The following is a 26377-nucleotide window of genomic DNA, read 5'->3' as shown; positions in this document are numbered from 1 at the left end:
CTCACACAGCACAGCCTCTACCGTCTAACCCGAATTGCCTCACAAACGCTCCCACAACCACCACAACACAGGAGTGTTGTGATGTCTCTATCGAAGAGGATGACGCTCTGTCTCTAGCCAACTCTCGAATGATGCATGTATGCGAGGATTATCCCAACGGAAGAGAGATAGAGAAAATGCCCCTCGGCGTGAAGAGGAAATTGCATGATAAAGGTCTGCTGGGCTCTCAGCTTTGGACGAAAATGATGGGTGAGAAAATACCTCATACCACTCCTTTGCCACTTCTTACGATCAGACTCGCAATCTGAAGCAACAGGGAGAAGGGCTAAGACCTATAGCAAGTTATTCACAAACACCATCACGAACGACGTCGAAAGTGCCTTACCGGCGATATTCGATAAAATGGGTATGTATGAACAGAGATTATCTTCCCTGGAGATCCTCCCAGGGCGACATTTGATGCCCTCCAAAAGTGACATCCCTCATTCGGTCACCCGAAGTGCATCGACCGGCGCTCTCGAGATGAGCAGTCCCCGTCGAGACCCATCCCGCTGGAAGGAGTTCACAACTGTGGCTCCTCGGATTGACATTTCTTTAGAAAAATCGGTTACACAAGAATTCAAGTGAGATATCAGAAGTCGATATTGCAATAGTATTTGAACTATATACAGATACCCGGGTTGTGTGGCTTTCTTTGAGGCTGTCAAGGATAGGGGAATACCACCAACGCCTTTGCCAATCTTGGCTGGCACACAGGAGATCAATGATTTGGTGAGAACTATTTCTATTCATATTCCTAAGTAACAATGTCATGATATATGTACTTTCCAAAAGTATCATCAATAACGAGTTATACAACTCCAAGCTGAATGCATTATGACATGGTTGCTTGTATGAGATCCACCGTATGGTCAGCATTATAACCACTTCTTATTTCAAGGAGTTCTCATACCTTCAGCCGACTGAACACGTTTCACTAACTCGTATTCCTTGTTTCCTATCATTCCCTAATTCTATTCTTAAAGCTAATCTCGGAATCATCTAGTAACACACTAGTAGAGATTTCTCTCGTGGGTGTATGCAGTACGCTTTTCGCTCCCATAGAAAGTATACTCCATCTTTTTTTGCGGCGTCTTCATCAACTTTAGGTCTAGGGCGTCCATTAATACGCCTGCTGACAGTCCCGAGTACTACTACCGATAACCCTTATCTTAGATACTGTCGTATAGAGGGTTGTCCGACCAGGAATTGGAAGCGGTGGTCACTGGTGCCGTTGAGGTAAGTCATCACCACCACCACGAATATGCAACTACACAATTCTTCACTTAAGATACGCTCTCAGCCGTTAAAGCGACTCGTACTCAGTGGTAATTCCATAACTGACCGTGGCTTCCTGTAAGATTTATCCTACTCCGCTTTGTGCATCCCGAGTCCTCTAGATTCCTCCTGGACCGATTTGAGCATGCGGGATGGCTTGACGTGGTGGAGAGTATCGACCTTGGTGACAACAGTGGAATTGGAACTGATACCATACGTGCTATCGGTCGGCTATTACATACAAACTTGGTACCCAGATTGATGGTAAGCTGCATACTAATTCTGCATCTTACATCATCAACCTCACAGATTCTTAAACTATCGGATATCACCATAACAGACTACGCATACGCCCTATTATCCCAACAACTCCACAACGAGACCATCGAAGAGCTCGATCTCAGCTACACCGGCCTCGGTCAGCATCCTGTGGAAATACATAAACCTCATCGATGTCTCTCACTGCTCAGGTCGATGGTCAATTCAGGGACCTATCTGTGTTGCGGAAATGATTGTACATCTAAAGAATCTGAAATCACTGAATATCTCTGGAAACCACCTCAACCATTCGTAAGCTTCTATTCCAGCAGATAAGAGTTACATTTTTCCACTCAGCGCGATGGTCCATATTGGAACCGCGTTGACGAAGGCTGGCAAACTTACCTCATTGAGTTGCTCTAATAATTCCGGGTAGGCACGTGATAAGAATATCTTTCTTTACCTCAGTTCAGCTCGACAGCTTTCTGTAGCCGCGACTAGAATTAAAACCAAGAACATTGGAAAACTTGTTATTAGTCTCCTATCTTTTCCCAGACAACTGTCCCACTCTTTTGGAAGCCACTTTGCTCGATCGGGTTATCTCGGCAAGGCTGGTATGGTCGCTTTGGAAGACTCTGTTGGTCGGGAAGCCCTCGATCGATGTTTTCCATGTATGAACATACTATGCAGTTACCTCGGAAGTGAGTGAACAATAGTAACATCACCAGCTGCTGCTCAGTTTCTTCACTTAGGCATTCCTACATTGGAGTATGTCGATTTATGCAACTCACAGCTCAACCACCAATCAGCATTTGTAAGTATCTTCTTCCCTTCTGTGATTTAACTCTCTGATTATCGAAATCGACTTATAGTATCATGATGAATCGCTTGACAATGTTGTGGAGCTACCTCGTGGCCAATACTCTTGAAATTGAATTCATTTAGAAAACATGAGCTTGCATATCGTTTCGCGGCGCAGGTCCTCGCAGATTCCCTGTGTTTTCATCTCAACATCCGCACGCTTATACTCTCCAACAACCCCATGGGCCCCGACGGTATCCGAGCCCTCCTCAAGATCATGTCGGACATCAGTTTACTATGTCCGATCTCAGTGGCCCTGGTAGGTATCTTAATCCCTTCCCCTCCGACCGTAAGATGCATTCAATCGCTCTGGACCGGTGTGAAAACGCTACAATGGATGACACAGCTCTTGGTGGGGGGGGACGTATGGACTTATCTCTATATCAATCTTGGCAGGAGGGAGTGTTGGTGGATCTCCAGACGGCGGAGCGGAGTGAGTCATGATGTCACTTTTTGTTTATCCCACAGCTTGGGCAACCAGGTACAACTTCCTGGACCCGACCGGCTCCTACCGACTCCATGTTGAGAATCCTTATTATCGTGCAGTAGTTCGACAGTGTTTACGACGATGGCAACTTATACAAGATTCCACAAGCTTCTCTGAAACTTTCTATGATGTGAGTATTCCCTCTGTTACTTCCATGTATCAATATAATAGATACGCCATAATGGATCTCCAATTGCATCGTTTGAATTGGATGATAAGAACGTGTGGCACTTGCCAACTCAGGGAATGCTCACCTATACGGCAGTGTACATGGTCACATAGTTGATCACAGGAATAGAAGGACTTGCATAGATACCGACAGAAAGCCTCGGAAGCAGCTCTCGACCCCGGAACCTTGAATGACGATCTTGGGAGGGCCGCGAGGGAGACGCTGTCGGATGATCTCTTCCAGAGGCTAATACGATGGTAGGTTGGACTTACCACTTCATAACGTCTAGCTGTGTTACACCACCGAGACTCGCCTAGAGTAGTTATTTCTTCATATTGATAATCAATGTGTAATAGGATATCGAGAGAAAGCGATGTTGGGATCATCTCACGGGGCTCTTATACTGATAATATCATAACTATCGCGTGTTATCTGAAAGCGTAGCGGTGATTCAATCCTATGATCTCGCGGTAGCCAGGTGCTCGGAATAACCACTCAGCAAGAATGCCTAGATAGAACTTGAGTTCGCATCCCGTTATCTACTATTAGGGATAGCAACACCATAGCACTATTCCTATTGGTCAGTTACATGAGTTGCGGACAAGATACTTCCAGAAGGCCAATCATCAAGGCTCTTTCTAAGGACTTTGTCCTCACAGCATCACAGGTCACGATGCTCTTCCACGCTACTGTTAATGGCGAGTTTAAAGTAACCACTACACTGCTGCAGCAGCCCTGACATCAGGAATTCTTATCTGTAGATACCATTGTTAAAGTCGCTCATGGACAACATCGCGGACCCAGCCAATGCCTTGTTCCTGGTAGAGTATCTATCCAAGAGCACAATACTCACCAAACATGTAACGCCCGAATTAACCGCAATCAGGGATGTTAGCTTTATGTAGCCGACGAATTATTCGACCTCCGCCTCGCCTATATCTAAGAAGACGCTGGTCAAAGGCAAAGTGAAGCCAACAGATTTCAAACTGTACTGCGCCTTCCGGCTCATCTCACTATCGAATTCTGATGGTAAATAGCAGGTACTTTACGTATAGCGGATCCAACCCGACAGGACACTATAAGTTGGATTGAGAATTCCTGACCATTACATGGTCGCTGAGCATCTCATGTAGCTCACTTGCTCAACATTAATGATGTCGATGAGGTAGATTTATTTTAGATTGACAAATAGATGGGATGTAGAATGGTGTAAAGTTAAAGGGAGACCAGATGTCAGTCAGTACGGTAATTATCAATGCTTCAGGAATGAACACTACGATGGGATGCCATTCAAGTGAGAAGTGCTGAAAGGCACTCGCGAACACTGATCGTCATCAGATACGGTCGAGATTGGATTCTACCAACTAGCGGTATTTGGGAGTTTGACTACGTATCCCCTCGTAGAGCTCTAAAGGGCGGTGCCATAACTGCTGAGGCATGGCTCCGGGTAGGGACCACACAACTGTTACTATAGATACCTCTACTCTTAGGTTACACAGTCCATTCAGAATGCATTGGATGAGGGGCGGCTCAGCAACGAAGTGGTAGGTAACGGAACTTGTTGGACCCAACTTTGATAATCGTTGTAGATTGTAATGTGTTTGAGACGAGTCAGTCACCTTTTCTACGTCAATTGTAGCCAAATTGATGTTCTCCTCGCGATGTTCCCACAGACTAGTCAAAATCTGCAGATTAGAAGAGATATATTCACAACCTTGTGAGTGCTATTCATAACGGAGAAGTCCCTTCAGTGCATGGTCTTCAGGTATAATCGTATTGTTGATTATGTGGATATTCGAGAGCATTTCTGTCGTCCGCGACTAGGCCTTCCGCCGGCCTTTGGACCAGCTTGTATCGCCATTTTAGAACGGCAGATTGGAATGTAGCCGTCTCAGGAAAATCAACTGTATGAGCTGAATTTACTCGTGCTCAGGTTAAACCTTTTCAACCCTTTAAAGGCCGATAATGCAGCTTTTAAATGTGACTTTAACAGTCACGAAGGCCGTTTAATGGCACAGATAATTTTACGTTTAAAAAAGACAGAAGACAATCGCATCATCAACTCTCGTTTTGGCGCTTCTCTGGAAGTATCTCCACCAGTTAACGACCAGAGCTTGTGATTGTTTATTCTCTCAGGTTATCTTACCGATGGACGCTCCACCGGCATGGTATCAATGTGTTCCCTTTGAAGGATATTGGGAGGGAACTTATGTTGGTACCAACAGCAAGATGAACGTACGGAAAGATATTGCCATGACGTATTGTGCTTATGAGTTCTAAACTCAGCTTTATTGTTGTAACCATTGTCATTGTTGTGCTACAGTGGGGATTATAACGAAATAATATCAGTACAGTCTTATTCTCTTATAACAGAGTGTACTTAGAAAAATACTTAAGTGACCTTCAGTACTTCGACATGAAGAAATTCAACACTTGAAAACTGAAATAATGATAGATAAGAAGTTCTTCATATACCAACCCGCTTTATTGATAGGAAGGCTCTCAGATGAGGGTGCTGCACTGTTAGCTGATGCGGATTCCTCTCTACTGCGAGCAAAGCAACGTATAGATCATAGTTAGCGTATGACGGGAGGTGACACGAGATCAGTTCAGATGGTGATGAGTATCATAGAGATAGAATCGTCGTACTGCTCTTTGAGATATGCAGTAGCCCCAGGCTGAGGAAGTTAACTATTGCCGTCAACGAGGTAAGTCTACCGAGCGAGACACGGTGAATTAAATATAAGGATTTTTAGTCAACGACTGTTCTGATCGTGTCTGAGTCGGAGCTCGTGTTTCATGCTTCCACTGTGTATTAAACTCGAAGAGGTAGGGGATGCCTTTGACTACATATATCGACAACTCCATGGTAAAGAGCGCTGAGGCGTATCATCTCACACGGGATGAGCCTGCTGTAGCCTTTGTGCTTTCCTTTTGACCAACCACGATATGTCAACATATCGAACGGTGGTAGCCCCACCGTTCGATCCCTTTTTCCCTCTGTGTCAGTGTATGAGTATTGCTCAGTTCGACAGCAGTCACGGTCGAGCGCTCATCGAGACTCCTCACCAACTGAGGGAAGCTCTCATGTGGGTAGGCCAATCGTGATGGTCCGAACGACGCATGAGCCGCCTGTCTGCGCTTTCGCTAGGATGTATTTGAAGGCCAATGTTGGCGGTATGGAAGCGGATAGGATATTCCAAATACGACCGTGAACAGCCTTTAGGCAGCAACGCGACACCATCATTATCGAATTGGAGTTATAGTTGGAGAGTAGACAACCCTCCGTGAAAAAAGTCTTAGCGTTTTGCTACAGTTTGAGGCAACCAAAAGTAATAGCAGCTTCACAGCCGACGCCACTGACATGCCTTCCCATACAGTGCAATAGTACAGGAGCCTCTGAGCTCAGAAAAATTGCCAATACAAAAATAGGCGATAGTAGAGTGAGTCTATAGACGAGACGAACAGTCGGAAGTCTTGAGCTGCCGACAGATGATTGAGAACAGTAGAATGATCGCTCCTGTTGATATCGACAGACTTCCATGTGGTTACTATAATGCGCATAGTCGAGGGTAGAGGATAGTCACAAGTCTACAGGTCCTTCTGTAGAGGCAGGACGGCAACCCATCATTAGGAATCTCTTGGCACACAGGGCGAATTCATCTCCTGGTACAAACAGATGCCAATCTGATAAAATGATAGTTACGACACAGCTTCGCTCCGCCGCCTACCGATAAGCTGCAAAAAAGCGGCCTCCATCACATCAAGTTCTGCCACTCTAACGCCACCAACATGGGCATAAAACTTGTTGTCATAGTAGAGGTCGTCAAAGTACTTTACTGCAATCACCAAAGCAGCGAGGAAAAATCTAAAGGAAAAAAATAAGTCAACGGCTATAGTGCGAACACTCACTTGTGGACGCTCCTTCTTGTTATTCGAAATTCAGAGTAGTTTTTGGAAATTCGATCGAGGTAGATGAGGGCGATCAGATAGCATTCTCGCGAGCACTGAAAATGAAAATTGCGGCGGAGCGTAGCATGGAAAGCTCTCACCATGAAATGCTTCTCCAGGCGTTTCAAATACGCATGAATTGAGATGCTCGGTGGCCGAAGTGAGTAAAATCGAGTAACTCCCCGAAGGTTCAGCGGGATATCTGACGGAACGAATTACGCACGATTATGGGGGAAAACGGTGGATGCAGTAGAAGGATAATTGACTTGCCTGGAAAGGCGACTATCTCTGCAGGAGATATCATTTCGAGGACCGACTTGGCCAGGGTAGCCACGAAATCGACCTGAAAGTCGTCTCAAAAACTTAAGCAGCGAATTTGGACTAACCTGAAATGCTGAAGTCCCGAAGACGAACTCCTGCAAAAACTCCTCATCAGCGTCGACACGCATTGAAACATTGCCATCACAGCACACGTGTCGATCATCATTATCATCAGCTATGCCCACCAGAGTCATCAGACTTGCCTGACTCTCATTATGTGGTAAACAGGATACTACTCCTGTGCTGGGAGCAGTAACAGAGCCATCGGTATCAGTACAAGTGACGGGGCTTTCCTTGCTACCCTTATCTGTTGTATTCACAGAGGAGTGCGAAGGATGAGCGAAAAAGTCACCATCACTGGTCATATTCCGAGGCCTCGAAAAATTACAGTTGTGTTTGTCGTCGTCGTCCCTCACTTGTGTGAGGAATATCGCAGCATCGCTGCTATTGCATCGACAGACTCGTCTCAAGAACTGCTGCGTTTGATAATCTACAGAGGAGGTCTCCTCGCGAATGATCGAGACAGCTGGCCTTGGTCTAGCTGGCGAGAGATTTGGTGATGCCGGTGGTGACACGGAGAAGGTGTTACGATTATTAGTGACCGCCAATGATAGCATTTTCAGGCCGTCTTAGGAGAGGAAAAAACCAAACAGCATACTAAGGTCGATAGTTTCAATATGAGAACCCTCCAACGAAATTCTCCGTAGAGTGATGACCATATTCTCTGAGATTACTAGTGTTATGAACATCTATCATTACCGAACATAGGAACGGTTCCAGAGCCCACAGGAACGAATAACATCTACTCCAACATCATGACTCAAGTTATTCCTATTCCTTTGAATACATCAGGTCGAGCAAAGTGTACAGACTGCCAACGACGGGCATGGAAAAGTGACAGCTGTTTCGCTGTATACATTTGATGAGGGGATGATCTGAGATAAGTGATCTATTACAGATTCTGATTGGCGAGCGCCCAATATGAAGTTTCAATAAGTCTGTGGGATTCTGACGAAAGAGAAAAGGAATGAACAGATACCACCTGAGGGGGGGGGGGATAATCACTCTATCGTCGAATACTCTCGAAAGCGCTGTCGAGAGCGAAAATCAATAATAATAATCATAAGATGAGGCAGAGAAAGCCTGCATAATGGTAATGGAAACTCCTCTGTTGGCAAGTATAGGTAATAAGAGCCAGATGTCGATAAGCGAATACCATCACTGAGTGATAACACTCGATGGAGTGGTAGGATAATCACAGGCAGCATACGAATCTATTGCTCTCGAAATATCTGGCGACTCAATACAAGTGTTCATACTGCTTACAGTAGCTACACATGAAGCACCACGAGGGACTACCTGAACGAACAAACAACAAGTATGATCGACGGTTTAACTCCTCATGCATTGAAAAGAAAGTTGCCACAAGCGAGTCTAAGATCAGATGAATACACTGTGGACAACCGCCGACACCGAAATAAGAAGGCAACCTCTACCCAACCTCAGCTCATGCTTTGATAATGATCGTCTTATGACGGTGATTGCACTACTTCAACTATCACCGAATGTTGCGAAAGGTTTGGTCTTATTGTGCCTTTCAGGCTACGAGTGAAACGGGTAAAAGTGTAAAGCTATTGTTGGCAATGGTAACCCTCATGAGCGAGCTATGGCAGAGTGCGAGACGTATTGGATAGTCTTAACTCGAAGAGGCCTCATGGACAGTGGCAAGGAGAGTCTAGTCACTTATCATGTTATAGGTACAGTGTTTACACACAGCAACGGTAGTCAAAACGATGACGACAGAAAATACAACTTTTGACAAGAATGGCAACTAGTGCACAGAACGGGGAACGGAAAATACAAAACTTTGTGAACTTCGTGTTCATAGTTGGTCAACTTCCATATGCTACTTTAATGAGATTGATAAGCATTTCTGGTGGGGGAGGGGATGATGATAGTGGCAGCATCGTTGGCTCAACTGATGACCAAACACTCATCCGATAAGACTCGTATTCCTGAGGTGAAGTGTGGAGGTTCCAATCTAAAAGAAATACACAATAATGAGCTCTTCACTGAGAAGTGCCTCACTGATGAGTCTGAGGAAATCAGCCTCTAGTGCGTTTAGCTCTTTCGTTCTAACACCGCCAACAGCAGCATAAAACCTGTTACTGTAATAACGATCGTCGAAGAACTTCGCTGCTAGCACGACCGCAGTAAGGATAACTCTGGCAAGAAAATCGAAATAATGTAAGATAGCGAACTCTGGGTGATTGAGACTACCGATGAATGGCGCACATACTAACAACGAAGTTCGGGCCTTGTGTCTTGAGTAGTCGATGAATGTAAATGAGTGCAATGACGAAGCATTCGGAAGAGCACTGAACACATACAAATCTCACCAGCTACAAACACATGAATACCGGCTTACTCTGAAGTGCGCTTCTACTCGTTGAAGGTAGTGGTAGATTGAAATGGTTGGGGGGCTGACACCATGGAATCGGGTGGGTGTTCCCGGACCTAAGACATGGACCATGACGAGCACTCATGCTTCACATTCACTTACAGTCAGCCCTTTCTAATGAGGCGACAAGGACCATATGCTCCAGAAGATTGGACATCGCTTGGAGGAAGCCATCCTGCGGAAGGTCGCAAGTTCTAACCCCAGCAGCGGCATATAGAATAATACTCACCATGCGACCACCGCCATTACGACGACGAGTAGCAGCAGCGCGTTTCAGTGAGAGCTTATCCTCCATTAATAGGAAGATCAAAAAGACTGCTCCCCAACATACCAACCGAGCATTCCAATAAGAAAACGCAATCAGAGGAAATAACGAAACCGTGATTCCATCAACTACAGTGAAGCCGTCAATCCCTGCCATCATCAACATCACACTGAACTACACTGAGCTACTTTCATCAACACTATTGACTCGGACAATTGGTTCAATGCGGTGAACTACGTGTGTAAAATCGCTCAGCTGCTGAAAAGAAATGACACTCGTCCCTTGTGGGAACAGCAGCGATAGTAATGGTGCCTGCGGGGATTGTTGGCAGCAACAGTAGTTAGGTTGTTCAATCTCAAGAAAAAGAAGTAATGTTCGTGTCAAATAGGTTTGCTTTCCGAATCGTTATCCATGGGCAAGGAAAAGAGACATATTTCATGAGACCAATGAATGATACTACTACCGTTGAACGAGTTGAATGATGTTGTTATAATCACAATGAATAAGCAATTAATAGGATTACCACACTCAAGCGCATTGGCCAGGAAGGCGTTTATAAAGATGAGTGTGAAACAGTACCACACTATTATGGATGCAGCAGCAACCTCAGTAATGAGAGAACAGTAGTTGTCCCCGGTTCGGATATAAATCATCATCTACTCAGCTAATATCCGAACGGTTGGGGAAAAATAGATGCCCCTCAAGCACAGTATTCCTGAGAGTAACCTCAGTCAGAGTATGAATAGTCGAGGTCGATGAGAGCAGTATGGGATAATAATGAAGGAAGAACAAAGAGAGACTGGACAAACAATCTCGAGAGGACTCGAGTAAGGAAGCATTGAAGCTTACAGTATCCTGAGGACACTATAAAGACCAAAAGCTGTGTAAACTGACCGCGTTACAATAGTACATAAACATATCGTGAACGATCGGAGATTTGTATTGATAACCATAGCCGTAGATAACCATAGATGAAGTATTCACTCCCACGATAAAAGGTCACCGTAGAAGGTTAAGGGTGCACAAAAGAATTGATAGCAAGTGTAACATTTTGGGCTCACAAACTGGAGTACATCACTTCTAGGGAAGTTCATCATGAACAGTTGCAGCCACAATAAGATACAATAACAAGTGTAAGAAGTAAGGCCTTCCTCGTAAATATGATAGACAATTCTACAGCGGTCAAAGCGTTGGTGAGAAACGAGCTCGGTAGACGGTCAAGGCTGGTTACAGAGTGCTCGGTCGAACCACGCATCGATCAACGAGGTAGACGAATATGAGCAGCAGCAGCAGCAGCAAAATGCATGAGGTATCTCGAGCAGAGATAAAAATGGAGGTTGCAGTTCAAGATAGATAATCGACTATTCACTCCTCGATATTCCGCCATCTTTTAACAGAGGAAGGGCAACAGGGGAATAACGAACAGCGATTGATCAGATGACTGGAAGGTATCACGTCTTCAAACGTCATACCACACCTTTCCATCATCATCGATAGTTGACGGAGCAAGGGGTTTCAATGGGAGCAGAGTTACCTACAAGAAATTCGCACATACGAGTAACAATGCCATTCGGTGAATGCTACTGCCTCGTTCGAGATGTTCCCGAGTAAAGTCCTGTAGGCCTCGAACTCTTCTGCGGTGACGGTCAGTTTCCAGTCTGATATCACGTAATCAATGATCCACAAAAGGGCGAATAATGTTCCTCATTACTTATGAGTCTGAGAAATCCCTCCTCAAGGGAGTTAAGCTCAGCCAAGCGGACCCCTGCGAACTTAGCATAATTCGCATTGGTGTAATAACAGTCATCATAGAACTTGATGGAGACCAGGAGTGCTGATAGTAGCAATCTAATAGAGCACCAAATTCAGAGAGAGTCCGCGCTGCGCACAGAGAAGGATACCTGTGAATACTGTATGAGTTGATCCTGAATGTTTCGCGCCGCCCTAGCTTAACTCTGTCGATGTAAATGAGAGCGATGATAAAGAAGATGGTAGAACACTGAGCAGGAAGAACTGCCGGTTTTAGCACGCAGAATGGGGGACGCCTCATCGAGTAGTGATAGCAGTAGCAACGATAGCAGTAGAAACGATAGCAGTAGTAACGATAGCAGTAGTAATAATAGTATTAGTAACAACAGCAGTAGCAACAATAGCAGTAGTAACTATAGTATTAGTAACAATAGCAGTAGCAACAATAGCAGTAGTAACAATAGCAGTAGCAACAGTAGCAGTAGTAACAATAGCAGTAGCAACAATAGCAGTAGTAACAATAGCAGTAGCAACAATAGCAGTAGTAACAATAGCAGTAGTAACAATAGCAGTAGCAACAGTAGCAGTAGTAACAATAGCAGTAGCAACAATAGCAGTAGTAACAATAGCAGTAGTAACAATAGCAGTAGTAACAATAGCAGTGGTAATAGTAGTAGTGATAGTAATAGTTAGAGTAATAGTAGTAGGAGTAGTAGTAGTAGTAGTAGTGATAGTGGGTATAGATACCTACATTAAATTTCCTAGCAAGACGTCTTAGATAAGTTCCCAAAGGGATAGTTGGCACATTGACAGCATGAAAGCGTGTAAGCACCCCTGGTCCAAAGACTTCTGACACCATCATCATTATCATCAGCATCATAGACATGAATACTTACCACCATCCGCCTCGCTCTGTTGAATAGTTATAGTCAACGCTGTGATGATTGCTGATAAGAATTTCACCTACACAATCTCGAGTGAACAATCTCGACTGAGTACCCAACACTTACCGCAGACGTCGGATTCATAATATTCTCCTTCGGGTCTCCATTTTCTTGTATGATGCGTTGTTGATGATGATGATACCCATCATTCATAACCTCCACCTGGTAAGTCGTGCAAGGGACTTCGCGATTACGAAGCTTCAGCGATTGGCGCGTAACATCATCGCATGTAGTAGAGACATCAGATCGACCAGATCGCGGCGAGACTGATTGATCGGACGATGACGACAAAGACAGGACGAGAGGCATTCTTAGGACAACTCCTAGAAAATGTTATTCACGAGCCCTCACACAATTAAACACATTCTTCATTGGTACAAGTAAATTCACTTATGCATGTCTCAGGAAACGGGGGAGCCTTCTGGGGGCAAGCCACTACACAGCCTTGTCCTAGTCGTACCGTAATCTAGTACAGGGATGATGAGAACGAATCGATACCTTCGTCTACAGTATTTTCAGTGCAAATTAATTTTTCACCCATTTCGTTGATGATTTACTTTTTTCGTGAACATTTTCAAATACCAAAAATAGATTAGCATTATATCCGGTCGTTTTGAAAGTCCAGGAGTTTCATTTAGCCACAGAAACAATTTTCAATTTCACGTCCGTCCATCACAAAACACCAGATATAACACTGAGTTGTGCTTTTTCGCCAATACGACCCATACGTAATGCGGCAAGTGGATGATCGTTAATGCGGGGAGAAAGATACCTCGTCTGAGTTTGAATAACGCTATACAATGAGCTCGGAGGCGTTCATAATACTGTTCGGGGAGACAAAGTGTAACGGCGATTGAATATATGCTCGCTCACCTCAGCTGAGCTCAGGACCTAACCGTATTACTCAAAGCACCAGCAATACGATACACTACTTGACGTGACCAAGAACCCACTTTTTCAGCCCTCTCCAGAGCAAACCGTCGATTGCGGTCGATCACCAACCCCTTCAAGAGAGCAAGACGCCAAGCACTGGCTTGAATGTGTGGATGCATGGACGCTACCTGAACTGCTCCTCAGCCTAAGGCGTTTACTCACTACACCATGAGAATCTACGCGCGGCTCGGTGGGAAATTCAATGAAAATTCCCTGAATTCTCTCGACACATTTGGTTGACAATATACGTATCTCAGCATCATAAATACAGAATGCGACCTCACTAAAACCTCTTCAGGGAATATCTCTTGAATGATCGATGCTTGTCCTCCTCCTCTACTCACCTGTAACTTCCTTATAACGGCTGATAACGTCGTAAAATACTCACCCGACATACACCTTCAGAATCGCCTTTGCTACCAATGTCCTCACCAAAAGCATCCGATTATCCTCCCAAATACTCGGAGCCTGAGTAGTACGCACGACGAGCTTCTACTTCTACTACCAGGTAGAAGGGGGATGGTCGTTATCATCTAGCGTAAGTCAACTGAGCAGGGGACAGTCGGTGGGCGAGCGAAAGAACTCTGACCTAGGGTGAAGGGTTAAACTCGCAATAAGGGTGCTGAGGGACAAAGCTAGACAGAGCACTCAGCAACAACAACAACGATGATGATGATGATGATGATGATGATGGTAAATGGGAATAAACTTGTGAATGATACAGGAGGACAACCAAGACCCTCCAAGGGCTATGAGAATATGAAATCATTAATAATGGGGACAACTACCGCACTGCCCACAATTCCCGCCAGCACAACGAGCGCACAAGACTTCAACCATATAATGCCACCAAGGGTCGCCTTCTTCCCCCTAGGAGTGAAGACCTCATGAACTGCCCACACTACAAGACCGTATATAAGAGTGAACATAAGAGGACCAAGATGATGAAATCCTACCAGGCTAAGCTCACCCACCTGTCCAACATTCATGAGCTTCTTCCCAAGCATATACCCTAACACCGCAGCCACCCCAGCCTGTCCCTGCATCTCACGGCACAGCAGCAGATTGCCAAGGATTGAGCCCAGCAGGTACAGCCACAGCGCTTGAATGCCCACCTCTGGAAATAGGCTCGGTAGAGCTAGGGAGCTTACGACCCATTCAGGGGTAGTTGGGAAGGTTAATGCAGCAGGGAGGCCCGATGGGGAGAGTAATGTGGTGATCGCTAAGACTAAGACATAGTCGTCCACCGGCCACTCCCCTGTAAGGCTTGTCGGGACCTTGAACCATGTCCCTAGTACACCCAACCAAATCCCTCTACCAGAAGCCCAGGCCATAGACAGAATACCACAAGTGTAGACTGATACTGGCCCTATACAAGGTAAGTGGCCCTCCTGAGTCGGGAGAGTAGCATACATCATCACCAACACACCCAGGCATTTCATCACCAACACCACACGGTGAGCTAGTTTATCCAAAGCCATATAGGACCAAGAGGAGCGTTCTATAGTTTTCATCTCAATGTAGGAAGCCAGATGGTCTACTGGTATGGCGCCGGCCGAGCCAATAGCATCGATAACCCTCTTACATGGTGGTGCTCGAGGAGCCCTCACACACATAGTCTCACATGCAGCTACCCCTGGTTGCTTCCAAGCGAACCTATCCGAACCGTATGACGACACCTTAGGGGTCGGGCGAGGCGACCGCCACTGTAGCCAATAGGCATCCACCCACAACCCAGGTTTGACAAGACCCATCAATGCCCCTATACCAGTTAGCATATCATACACCCGCACGGCCACATAATCGGAGTAATGTGTGAGGGGCCTGAAGGCCTCTCTTAGGGGCATTGACCTACAACGTTCAGGGTGATAGAGCAAAGTCCAGCTTAGGAAATCTAGACAACATTTGACACGCTCTGAAAGGGTGCATGATGGAGGCAAATACCTTGGGCCCGTATAGATCCTTCCCCCCTCTACCCCTGCATGGAGCCTTTCAACCAGCACAGTGTACTCACTCGGTTCTTTATCCTTCCAATGTTCAACCATCAACGGTCCCGTAGCGGAGCCAGCATAGACGGAACTTAGCCTCGACAGCGGGACCCAGGGTTCCCTCTCGAATCGGTGTGAGAAGGTAGTCCCAGTTTGGGGGGCTGGTGGTGGCTTCTGACAAGGCCAGGGAGAATCCAATGCAGAGGAGACCACCATAGTAGCCACTTCTTGAGCCAAAGCGCTTAACTCATACCACGCCATCTCTAACACCTTCGAATCCTCGAATAGTAGCACTCTGGCCGCTGTAGCCCCACGAGCCACCGCTAGACCCGGACACTGTCCCACATCGCTGACCGCGCGCCACGAAATATGAGCGTCCTTGACAATATCCTTAATAGCACTGCGGTCCCTTACGAATACCACTTGAGCCACAACATACAACTTCTCTACCGGACCGATCCACCTACAGGTAGGCCATGCATCAGCAGGGAAACGATCTAGTACTCTCTGCTTCATACCACACCATTTATACTTTTCAACTACCCTAGGATCCGCCTCCACCAACTCGTGATGCTTCAACCGTACCAAGAGGGCATTCAAGTGAGCCAGCTTAGCCCCTCCGACCAGTACTGAGACCATCGATGATATGGACACCTCTGGCTGAGTGATATCAATACTCTGCGAACTACTGAGTACCAATGGCAACCTAACAAGGACCTTAGGGCGGATGAGGCTGAGCCAATGAGCTCCTCGTATAATCGATGAGTCAATAGCCAGGACGTACACCGGGTCCTTGAGGACCTCCTCAACTGCATTCACAATATCAACGGCCTTGATCGGACTCAGTGTCCAACACTGCCAGAAGTCGCACAATTCGCTCTCATCGATGTTGTCATAGTCAAGACCATGAGTAACAAACCTTTCCTCTTGAATCGGATCAGGCATGAACAACCCTTTACTCTTCAAAGAGATGGGACCAAACATTTCTATCTCCCATAGATTCCTCTCCACTTCAAACACCTCCAAGGTGTGGTCATCAAATAACACATTTAAGTCAAAGTCGGCGAACTTCATAACATAACCATCGGAATCTTCTACTCCTTCTGGAAGAATACAAACCAGGTCCACATCGTCCGGATGCAGTCTCCACGTAGTGTGAGTATCTTTAAAATCTTCCCTGTGCGCTCTCCTCTCAATTTCCTCATTCAAGGCCTTCGTCGCCATCTCCTGAGTGAAGTCTAGGCCCCAGAAAGGGTCGTTAGAATCAAGGCGAGCCCTGAGCCCCGGGGTAAGGTCCCCAACAGTGCTCGGTGTAGCTGCTCCACTCATCGCTGAGTCCGCACGGTTGATCTTCTTCGTCTCCTCCACAAGGGTTGGATAATGACTGCTGATAGGCCTAGTAGTAGTAGCCATACATTCGAGTGTTATAACATGACCTAATCTGTATCTTACCACCCTGAACCTAAGATTCTTCCCTCTAGATAGAAACGTGGTAAAGACAACATTAACATGGCGTTATTTCGAGATAAGTGACCGCCAACACTTCAGACAAACCTCGGAAAAACAATACGAGCTCTGCACGCATGCACAAACTAACATCTCTTACCTCGATCGTGCCCTTGGTCCAGTACTCCAACATGTTTCTCGTCGGTCAGAATATTCCACTACGGTTCCATTGGTAGTGGGCATTCATCACTTTACATAGTGCTACTTACAATTGAAAAAATGTTGCAAATCTACCGCTTCCCAAATCTACACAGGAACCCACACAGGTTAGCGCACAGCGACGTATGCAAGATAATCTTTATCGTCACACCGGATAAGTTTCGCAACTAACAGGGTCTTCCTAAGAGTGTACTAGCACTATTTCCTCCCACAGTGTAGTATCATTTTACACGATTACAGCTTTCTACACACATAGCATACATTCTTACCAAAACCACAAGCCGTTATATTTTTCGATCTTCTAAAGTTCTTAGTCACTATTCAAGCCCCCTCCCACCCTGGTGAATGCGGCAAAATACATGTCGTATTAGCAACTGTTCGCGATGCCGTGTATCGAAAAATAATGAGAATTCATTTTTGAATTTCCACCAACCATCACAGTCGTAATTTACAACCTTCGTAAACCCTTGATTTTACACAGTTCCGTATGAGATGATGGTAGAATTACTCCCCACTCAAACTGCCGAGTCGTATTTTTTTAGTTATCACCTCCGACAAGATCCAGCGCGAAGACTGATGTTTGGTTATCACACAATACTATTAGAGAACCCCATCAGACCATTATTTCAATTTTATACTAGTACCAAAAATGCGGGAATATATGTTCGGTTTCCTCAACCGAGCTTGTAAGTTTCCTCACCAAATCATGAAAATCCACACACTATTTTGGGTAGAAGTGTACAAATCTAACGACGATTTCTCAAAATTTCCTCTCAGAATTACCACATTTCTACCAACACATGTAATTGACTACCATGTGCATATATTCCCCCCACCCAGCTTGGGTCACCTCCTTACATCCGCTAGTAACCTCATATACCACACCATGAGAACATCACAAGTCATCCTCCTCATCAACCGTATAGAATTCATCAACAACAATAACGAATCTTAGCGGGCATCCAACTCCCGACGGTGACAGACAATACACGACTGACAAAAAATTATTGCTATGAAAACATGATGAGTTTCCCGCGCTGATTTCTAGTCGAGGTATAGACAGTTACTGTACAGGCTGCCATAGAGTGAGTAGTGAAATTGATTTTACCCTTTTTCTATCAGTTCACGTAGCTCGTAACGGCTTGTTGAGGTTACATTTTGAAGTAATACTACAGTCGCTGATTTTCTAAAATTACGGTACTCACGGGAAAGTAAAAACTTTCGTGTGGAAATCGAAAAGGGCTCGACGTGGCACGCACGAAAACGGTGTTAAGAGTTTCGCGTTGAGGAAATGCAAGATTGCAAGATTTTATGTGATCTTCAGCCACATATCCGAGATGATTGTTAATTCATCCTGGTATGGAGCCTACATCGACGACCAACATCGAAGCATACCGTAAAGGGGGGAACGCTGAGTTGACGGTAGGATGGTAAGAGATGGTTAATAACAGTGTTGGAATATGTGTTTGGTTTTCCCACTATTTTATGAATATTTATACACGAAATAGAAGTGCATAACCACCAACGACAATTTTCTCAGAATTTCCTTATTGTCATCAACATGCGTATATTGCCATCCTATTATCGGCCCATAGACCACCTCGCATAGTGGTAGTTCCTATACTTCATATCAACGACTGAGGCAGGTCCAAGAAATCCACAACTTTCTCTATGCATACGGGTCGGACGATAAGGCCCTAATCCACGGGCGAAGTTCATCATCATCATATGAGCACGGCATGAGAAGAGTGAGAAGGTAGGCTGATACTCTAGTGGGTGTTTAAACAAATTCGAGATCGGACGATATTTAATGCAATACCGTAACACAATTACTTTTTGGTAAAAATGATAAAGTAACTTGGACAGAATCGGTGATGTAGTCAAATAAACTATTAATGATGGTTCCTCTACGCCCTCGAGGGGCTAAAGGTGACCATTTTAGATTTGGTCGGCTATGACAGCGCACACCATTTAAAAATCGATAGTAGACCGATGAGCAGCTCGCATGAGCAAGCATACTCTTACATAGAGTTCTTAGTCGTTACATTGACACCAGCCTCACGTTGTTCGATAACTTCACTACTTTTCACGGGGATCTCGACGTCTGCTGCCTGAGGAGACTTGCCTCTTCTTTTTCTGAAGAGAGGCCAGAAGCAAATGATAGTCTTGGGAGTATTCGTGTCACCAGACTCATCAATACGCTTGTTCTCCTCCTCCAACATTTCACGTTTGCCATTACCATGACGGAAGATGACAACGCCACTCATAATAACGACCAGAGATAACCATTCAAACCAAGTGACCGTATCAGCGCCAACCAAGGGCCAACTAATCAATGACATGAAAGCAGACAAGGGCACTGTGATCTTGAGGCTTACAAATGTTAATAGACTAGACCCGTATGAGACCAGTAGATAGATGGTGATGTTAAAGCAAACGTTAATGACCATGTAAACAACGAATGAGGACATAGCACCATGAGCATGCAGTAGAGTGTCGAAACCAGCTGCCATGACGTCCAGTACGTTCTCATCCGTTCGAACCATTTCGACCATAATTGATATCGGGAAAACCCAGATGATACCAAACGTGTGATTAGAACTACTCACAGCAAACACGTCTAAATTCTTCTGTTTGTAGTTGTGCTTTTCCGCAAAGGCAGTATAGTCGCGGAACATGTACTCTTTTATCACAAATCCTAGAGCTTGGAACATAGTAGACATCAGACAAATGATGGACATACCAACACTGCTGGACCCCTCACTGGTAGAAGAGGTAACAGCAGAGGCAATAGTCATGGCAACGACCAAACTAACACCAAAGAGCTCTTGCAAAGTGTATCTTGCTGCTAGGATGAGGCAAGACCAGATCAAGGTGAAGGGGACCATACCTTGTTGAAGTAGATTGAAGACGATAATAGACAAATAAGGTTGTGTCATGAACATAAAGTTATCGCCCATCACGTCACTCAGCGATGAAAAGAAAGTGTACTTGATACCAGGCAGACGTGCCCACCATCTCCTCAGACCACGTTTGGAGGGATCAATGTCTTCGTCTTTTCGAGGTGTCCATACCCAGAGGAACTCCTCTTTGGTAACAAACCCGAGGAGAGCCTTTCCACCGAGAATACTCCAATACACGGTAAAGTAAACAAACTGGCCGATGATACTAGTGACAAAGCCTGAGTACTCTCCAAGAGGCTCAGATCTTATTTTACCAGCAACAGTGTTGAAGGTACCAGTGATAACCAACATCACTATGAGGAAAGGTACCAGCCATTTGCCGAGGCGGTCCTTGAAAGAGGTCGATGGTCTCGCCACCTTATCCTCTTTCTCTAGACGTTCCAACTCAGAAGGAGAGTTCGTTGGAGCCTTTGTCATGACAAGAAAGAAATGAACTTATAGAAGATACAAATACTTTCGACCTGATACGAATGAGTGGTACAGCACTAGCACCTCTAGCTTTGAGGTATCATAGCCCACTAGCGGCGATGGCTAGCACTCTAGCCCAACTTGAGGTATCTCTTACACTGGACTCATATCAAGTCTCACCGCGGTTCGCCGGTAAAAGACTTGGGGTGACGGAAATCTCTGTGGATAGCATAAGGAGTGTAGGAGACCCTAGAACCTTGTCATGAAGTGGCAATCATGCTTACATGATGTGTTGCCCTCATATACACTATTCGTCAATCCTGTGTGCTCTCATAACGTGTGGAGCTATGATTCGCAGTACTCTTTTCCTCCACGGCACAATACCTTTCATCGAATGCACACATAAGCTCGAAAAAAGTATGTAAAAGTTCTGAAAGAAGTTCAACGATAGTTCAGATAGAACACTTCGAACATCCGTGAACTTCATCATAAGACAACTATTAGAGCGAACGTCTGAACATATCACCACCATTTATGGCGGATGTCCACTTCACATACGCAGTACAGTTTAAACGATTACGCACTTTAGTCGTGCTGTCCGTATACAGTGAACGTATGCATTGTTTTGACCTCCGATATGCACTGATTATCAACTTCTTGAGCCAAACATTCTCCCGCTCGACGACTCCAGTAGAGGAACTGTCAACACAAAATTATTACCTAGATAGAAGTGATAAAGGGCATGGTAGAATGCGTGCAGAATTGTCGAGACATACGGCCCGCAACGAAGGAATGGATAAGAGAATAGTCAGTATAAAGTAATATCATTACAACCCGCAGGCAACTGGCCAATATAATGAAAGATTAAACAGAACAATGACCGTGTTGAACACTGATCCTAAAACATACGTCCATACAACGTCATTAATAGTGTTTGGCACACAATCATCAGGGCAAAACAAGGCAGCATATTATCAATCTCAAGCAGTGAGAGTTAGGACTACTCAATGGAGACCATGTTATATGTTCACTGCAAGAGGTAGTCGTTGAGCTTTGTTACGATCAGACCATACATGCAGGATCACTTCAGAGGTATTTCAGTAGCCTTACCATCAGACTCTATATCTGACAACACCGACTCCACGTCGACAGTCCTAGTACGGTTCTCATGAGGTACACCATGCGGTCCACAACAGGTGGTGTTGATCACAACGCCCTTGTTAGGGTCTTCACCCTCTCTAACAGGCTTCCGATGACGGAAAAAAGGCCAAAAGCAGATGATAGCCTTTGGTATCTTCTTATTATGAGTCTCGTCCAACCGCTCATTCTCAGCCTCAAGTTTAAATCGGATGCCATTACCATGCCGAAAAATGAGCACACCAGCGAGGATGACCGCCAGACACACCCACTCAATCCAACTGATAGTATCAGCACCAATAAGAGGCCAACTGACAAGCGACAGAAATGCGGACAGAGGCACTGAGAGTTTGAAGCAAACGAAAGTGAGCAAACTTGAACCGTAGCTGATAAGGAGGAAGACAGTGATGTTAAAGCACACGTTGATGATCATGAACACCACGAAGGCGGGTAAGGCGCCTTTTGCATGTAGGAGCGTTTGGAAGCCCTCACCCATAGCATCTAGCACATTGTCAGACGTCCTGAATGATTCTACCAAGATGGAAATCGGGAATACCCAAATGATACCAAACGTATTGTTAGAACTACCCACGGCGAAGACATTGAGTTTCTTGTTTTTGAAGTCGTGCTTCTCAGCATATCGTGCATAATCGAGGAACATGGCCTCTCTTATAACTTGTGCTAGAGCCTGGAATAAGGTTGACAGAAGGCAGACAATAGTCATACCCACACTGTTCGATCCACCTGACCCAGTCGAGACCACAGCTGAGAGGAGTGTCATTGCAACAACCATACACACTCCCAATAACTCTTCAGAAATATACCGTCTTCCAAGTAGAATGCAGGACCACATTAAAGTATAGGGCACCATTGCTTGTTGGAGAAGGTTGAAGAGGATAATCGATAAGAAGGGCTGAGTAAGATACATAAGATTATCTCCGAGTACATCACCCATAGATGAGAAGAAGGTATATTTGATGCCAGGTAATCTACTCCACAACCGGAGGAAACCCTTCTTAGACTCGTCAGCTTCCTTTCTTGGGGCCCATACCCATAGGAACTCTTCCTTGGTCATAATGTCCTTATGTGTGAGCTTACTCAGCACAGACAGAATGATCAAAAGAGACCAGTATGTGGTGAAATATACATATTGACTTATAATACAGGTAACATAACCTGCTGCTTCTCCCAACGGCTGTGATCGAATCTTCCCCGAAACAATGTTGAAAGTCCCAAAAGTAACAAGGAGGACGATAAGAGTGGGAACAAGCATCTTACGCCATGTAAACCTACTTCGCCACGAAGTCTTATCTACCACCGACACCTTGTCGTCAACGTGGATGTCGCCGTAACTGCTGCTACTCGGATGACCCGAGTTAACTGCAGATGATGGCATTTAGAAGAAACACAAAGATTGGACCTAACATTGATTGCACATAGCACGATCTCAGAGTAATCCTTGGAAGTTATCAAAACCATTATTACTATCAAACTCATAAACCAACTACAGTGCTATAAGTGAAATTTAGCTATCGGATAGAACTTGGCACAGGAAGGCTAGTTCGCTAGCTCAGCCTATGATGTCCCCTCTCTTGGTTTTTCGGCAGGCATCGTTAGGTGCTCTCTCTATCTCATACCGCCTTCTGAGCGGATACATATTGTCATGCCATGGAACAGATCTTCAAGATAGCGAGCCTGTTGATAGACTGAAATTTGGGGTTTTCACGATACGAACTTAAGGGTGTATAGACAAAGATATTATTAGGATTCTCTATCCCTCTAGCGATCCATTGCACAAGGGGAGTTGAATCTAAGCAAAACACATTCGTTGTCACCGCTGTTAATTGATTCCATTCCTGAAATTGCCTACTGGGAAGAGCGCGCCTGTTGAACGATTGCAGTCGAGGATCGCTGTTCTTGACACATCCGGACTGTCCAACACAAAACTGCATCCATGGCCATAGGCTATGATGTCTACGGAATTGTCGTAGCATACGGTTTGTATTTGCAGAAATGATGAAAATGAGATTGTCTCCTAACACATCAGCGATGGGCCAGAAGAAGGTGTACTTGAACCCTGGCAGTTTATCTGACCACCGACGGAAGCCTTTTTGTAGACACATCGACATCTGAACGTGGGGTCCATACCCAGAGGAACTCCTCCTTGGTCATGATGTCCTTATGAGTGACCTTACTCACGACCCATAGGAGGATCACCATTAGATTTCGAAATACACGACTGATAATACTAGTAACATAGCAGCCGGATGCATCCCCCAGAGGCTGCAATCGAATATTCTCCGCAAAAGTCCCTGTCACAACAAGGAGGACGATGAGAGTGGGGATAAGCATCTAATGTCATGTAAATCGATCACGCCAGGACGTCCTTTTTGGGGCCTTTTATGCTCGCATTGCTGCTCGATGCCCCTGGATTCACTGCTGGATATGACATTTTTCCACGGAGAATAAAATCCGAGATACGTCAGTTCATATCTGTGCAGCATCGCCAACCATTATCACTCACAACCAGGTCAGCATTCAAGCGTTTACGATCCTTCGTCCATATGATTCTCCCTCGGCTACAAAGGGACATGCTGCTAGTCAAGTTATTCCTTGCCATTGCTAGAGGACGCCTTACAACACAGTGAAGGCGTCATGGTTCCTGCGGATTTGAATCGAATAATCTCCCCCAAGTTTGAATGATATTAGTGCTACTAGGCTGTGTGCTGTTGTCTCTCTTCCTTCTACCCTTCATCATGGTTTAGATGCGCAACCATGGGAGCACTCTTCGAAGGCGTAGACTTACCCAAAGGTCATGTATCGGTTACCGCCCTCAAACCTCATGTATCGGACTGTGAGGGGCGTATTTCCATAAAGCTACTAGGCGCAGTCCGTGTGGGAATAGGATTCGGCGTCACAAAAATGGGACAGACTGTGTGGAGGGTGGGAAAATTGGGGTTATATCATGGGAACTTTTGGGGACTAATGCAAGGAGAATGAAGACCTTACGATAGGATTGCAACTTACGAGCCGAAAATCCTCAAGGCTTTAAGCGAGGTCTTCCAGAAAGGAACTCAGGAGCCACTCCTTATAACGCGTAGGAGGCCTTCACTCTTGGTGCTAGACTTAGCCTCAGAAGCATCCGCGCTGACCTCCTTAAATCGATGTTAGAGACTCCCGGTCTTTGTCACCGCTGGTGTCACCAGGATAGCAGTGATAGCATTCGAGCTCACAGATACACAACATGACCCCCATCCTACTGCGTATTGCCAACTGTCCCCAACTTGACTATTTTCATGTCAGTACAGCTACTCTAGTCTCTACGCCTGTCTTAGACTTGGCCTATCCAGGGAGCTCGGCTCCAGGATTTAGAGGAGATTTATTTGGAGCGGATAGAGCTGCTGAGATACCGTCGCTGATGACAGCTGAAGACGTCTTGGTCGTTCGGGGTAAATGCACCGCAGTGCATCGAGGGTGGTTTCGTTTCAAGTGGAAATACGATGGTTCCTCAAGGCATGTTCATGACCAAGATGTTTCTGTCTACTGTGTGTTGTGTTACTGTAGTGGTCTACACGGTTCAGCAGCTCGCAGTTTGTTGATGACGTTGATTCGATCAGTACGGGTACAGCCGCAATCGCCAGTCTGCACTAGGCTCTTCCTCAAGATGTTTGGTAGTGGTATATTACAACACCCTGAATACGCTGAGGGGCAGCTTGTCACAGTAGGAGGAGGTGTGAGGATGGGAAGAGATGCATAATGCTGACAGGTGCTTCTGGAAACCCAAGAGGCGATGACGGTCGTATCCAAGATGACCAAAGAGACTTTGGAGGAAATAGACAGAATTGCCGCTGAGGCCGTAAGGCATTATCGACTCGAGAAGTATAGTTTACCTGAAAAATGATAGTCCTTGTAAGGGAGGAGGTCAGTAGTCTCAAAGCAGGTACCTGTGATAGAGAAGGAACTAGGAGACGTCAAATTCCTTTACGTCGACCCGTCCACATTTCGGTTGTGAGTGACACCCTTGCACGTAGTCGTCAGCTTTGTCCAGATGTGAGAGCTCTGGTGAGGAGGTCAGCCCACTGAATTTCGATCCATTCGATGAACAGCTCACTCGGAAGCTCGGATTCTCAGTGGTGGAGTTGGGCTGCTGCAGAGCTCTGGCGGTAGGGTTGCTGAAAGGTGATGGTTGTCATTCTTCCCCTAGGCACCAGGCTTCGGCGCTCGCGTGCAAGTGGTGTATTTCCTATTGTATGGTCCTTCGACTGATACCACTCGTGCTGTGCAAGTTATGACACAAGTCATGGATAATTGTAGATAGTTTCTATACCTACCCCTGTTGAGTCTTGAGTCAAGCAATACTCATCGATAGTATGGGTACGAGGTTAGTTATCACAGCACAAGCTAATTCCAGGGCCGAAGTTGGCAAACGTCGTGTCTACTTCCCACTCCGAGTTGAGCATGCCAACAATGTTCCAATGACGAACACGATGGCTCCGATCT

The 26377-nt window shown here is 45.5% G+C and overlaps 8 protein-coding genes across 9 annotated transcripts; 2 read left to right on the top strand and 6 right to left on the bottom strand.

Moving 5' to 3' along the window:
* Positions 1 to 3681: 3681 nt before the first annotated feature.
* On the top strand, positions 3682 to 5372 carry Pmar_PMAR006630 (hypothetical protein; the record flags this gene model as incomplete). The annotated part of the gene is made up of 10 exons (XM_002769544.1): positions 3682 to 3801; positions 3854 to 3952; positions 3998 to 4080; positions 4357 to 4386; positions 4431 to 4539; positions 4583 to 4636; positions 4682 to 4809; positions 4858 to 4974; positions 5026 to 5179; positions 5229 to 5372. 10 exons carry the CDS (start codon positions 3682 to 3684, stop codon positions 5370 to 5372), a joined length of 1038 nt encoding a protein of 345 aa, XP_002769590.1.
* Positions 5373 to 6364: 992 nt separating this feature from the next.
* On the bottom strand, positions 6365 to 8003 carry Pmar_PMAR006629 (conserved hypothetical protein). The gene is made up of 6 exons (XM_002769543.1): positions 7430 to 8003; positions 7314 to 7386; positions 7145 to 7245; positions 7005 to 7099; positions 6824 to 6960; positions 6365 to 6779 (listed from the first exon to the last, which is right to left on the bottom strand). Exons 1-6 carry the CDS (start codon positions 7979 to 7981, stop codon positions 6676 to 6678), a joined length of 1062 nt encoding a protein of 353 aa, XP_002769589.1. The 5' UTR covers positions 7982 to 8003; the 3' UTR covers positions 6365 to 6675.
* A 94-nt stretch (positions 8004 to 8097) lies between these two features.
* On the bottom strand, positions 8098 to 10137 carry Pmar_PMAR006628 (conserved hypothetical protein). 2 transcript variants are annotated; one of them, XM_002769541.1, is made up of 7 exons: positions 10055 to 10137; positions 9928 to 10000; positions 9793 to 9881; positions 9645 to 9742; positions 9453 to 9589; positions 9275 to 9405; positions 8098 to 8723 (listed from the first exon to the last, which is right to left on the bottom strand). In XM_002769541.1, exons 1-7 carry the CDS (start codon positions 10118 to 10120, stop codon positions 8583 to 8585), a joined length of 735 nt encoding a protein of 244 aa, XP_002769587.1. In that variant the 5' UTR covers positions 10121 to 10137; the 3' UTR covers positions 8098 to 8582. The 2 variants fall into 2 exon arrangements, with proteins under 2 accessions (XP_002769587.1, XP_002769588.1); XM_002769542.1 differs by having other exon boundaries at positions 8098 to 9405.
* Positions 10138 to 11270: 1133 nt separating this feature from the next.
* On the bottom strand, positions 11271 to 13111 carry Pmar_PMAR006627 (Nuc-1 negative regulatory protein preg, putative). Its single transcript, XM_002769540.1, has 7 exons — positions 12850 to 13111; positions 12736 to 12802; positions 12591 to 12688; positions 11992 to 12089; positions 11802 to 11938; positions 11678 to 11748; positions 11271 to 11624 (listed from the first exon to the last, which is right to left on the bottom strand). The coding sequence occupies exons 1-7, from the start codon at positions 13090 to 13092 to the stop codon at positions 11550 to 11552; spliced, it is 789 nt and encodes a 262-aa protein (XP_002769586.1). The 5' UTR covers positions 13093 to 13111; the 3' UTR covers positions 11271 to 11549.
* A 941-nt stretch (positions 13112 to 14052) lies between these two features.
* On the bottom strand, positions 14053 to 17117 carry Pmar_PMAR006626 (hypothetical protein; the record flags this gene model as incomplete). The annotated part of the gene is made up of 5 exons (XM_002769539.1): positions 14053 to 14080; positions 14105 to 14184; positions 14691 to 14831; positions 14868 to 15540; positions 15661 to 17117. The coding sequence occupies 5 exons, from the start codon at positions 17115 to 17117 to the stop codon at positions 14053 to 14055; spliced, it is 2379 nt and encodes a 792-aa protein (XP_002769585.1).
* A 2273-nt stretch (positions 17118 to 19390) lies between these two features.
* On the bottom strand, positions 19391 to 20749 carry Pmar_PMAR006625 (hypothetical protein; the record flags this gene model as incomplete). Its single annotated transcript, XM_002769538.1, has 1 exon — positions 19391 to 20749. The coding sequence occupies one exon, from the start codon at positions 20747 to 20749 to the stop codon at positions 19391 to 19393; it is 1359 nt and encodes a 452-aa protein (XP_002769584.1).
* A 1072-nt stretch (positions 20750 to 21821) lies between these two features.
* Pmar_PMAR006624 (hypothetical protein) lies at positions 21822 to 23273 on the bottom strand (the record flags this gene model as incomplete). Its single annotated transcript, XM_002769537.1, has 1 exon — positions 21822 to 23273. The coding sequence occupies one exon, from the start codon at positions 23271 to 23273 to the stop codon at positions 21822 to 21824; it is 1452 nt and encodes a 483-aa protein (XP_002769583.1).
* Positions 23274 to 25541: 2268 nt separating this feature from the next.
* Positions 25542 to 25889, top strand: Pmar_PMAR006623 (hypothetical protein; the record flags this gene model as incomplete). Its single annotated transcript, XM_002769536.1, has 3 exons — positions 25542 to 25598; positions 25644 to 25733; positions 25818 to 25889. 3 exons carry the CDS (start codon positions 25542 to 25544, stop codon positions 25887 to 25889), a joined length of 219 nt encoding a protein of 72 aa, XP_002769582.1.
* Positions 25890 to 26377: the final 488 nt, after the last annotated feature.

Source organism: Perkinsus marinus (assembly GCF_000006405.1).
Source record: "Perkinsus marinus ATCC 50983 genomic scaffold scf_1104296965578, whole genome shotgun sequence".
Classification (NCBI taxonomy): Eukaryota; Perkinsozoa; order Perkinsida; family Perkinsidae; genus Perkinsus; species Perkinsus marinus.
The sequence above is the reverse complement of the archived record's forward strand: the minus strand, read 5'-3'. Positions and strand labels throughout refer to the sequence as shown.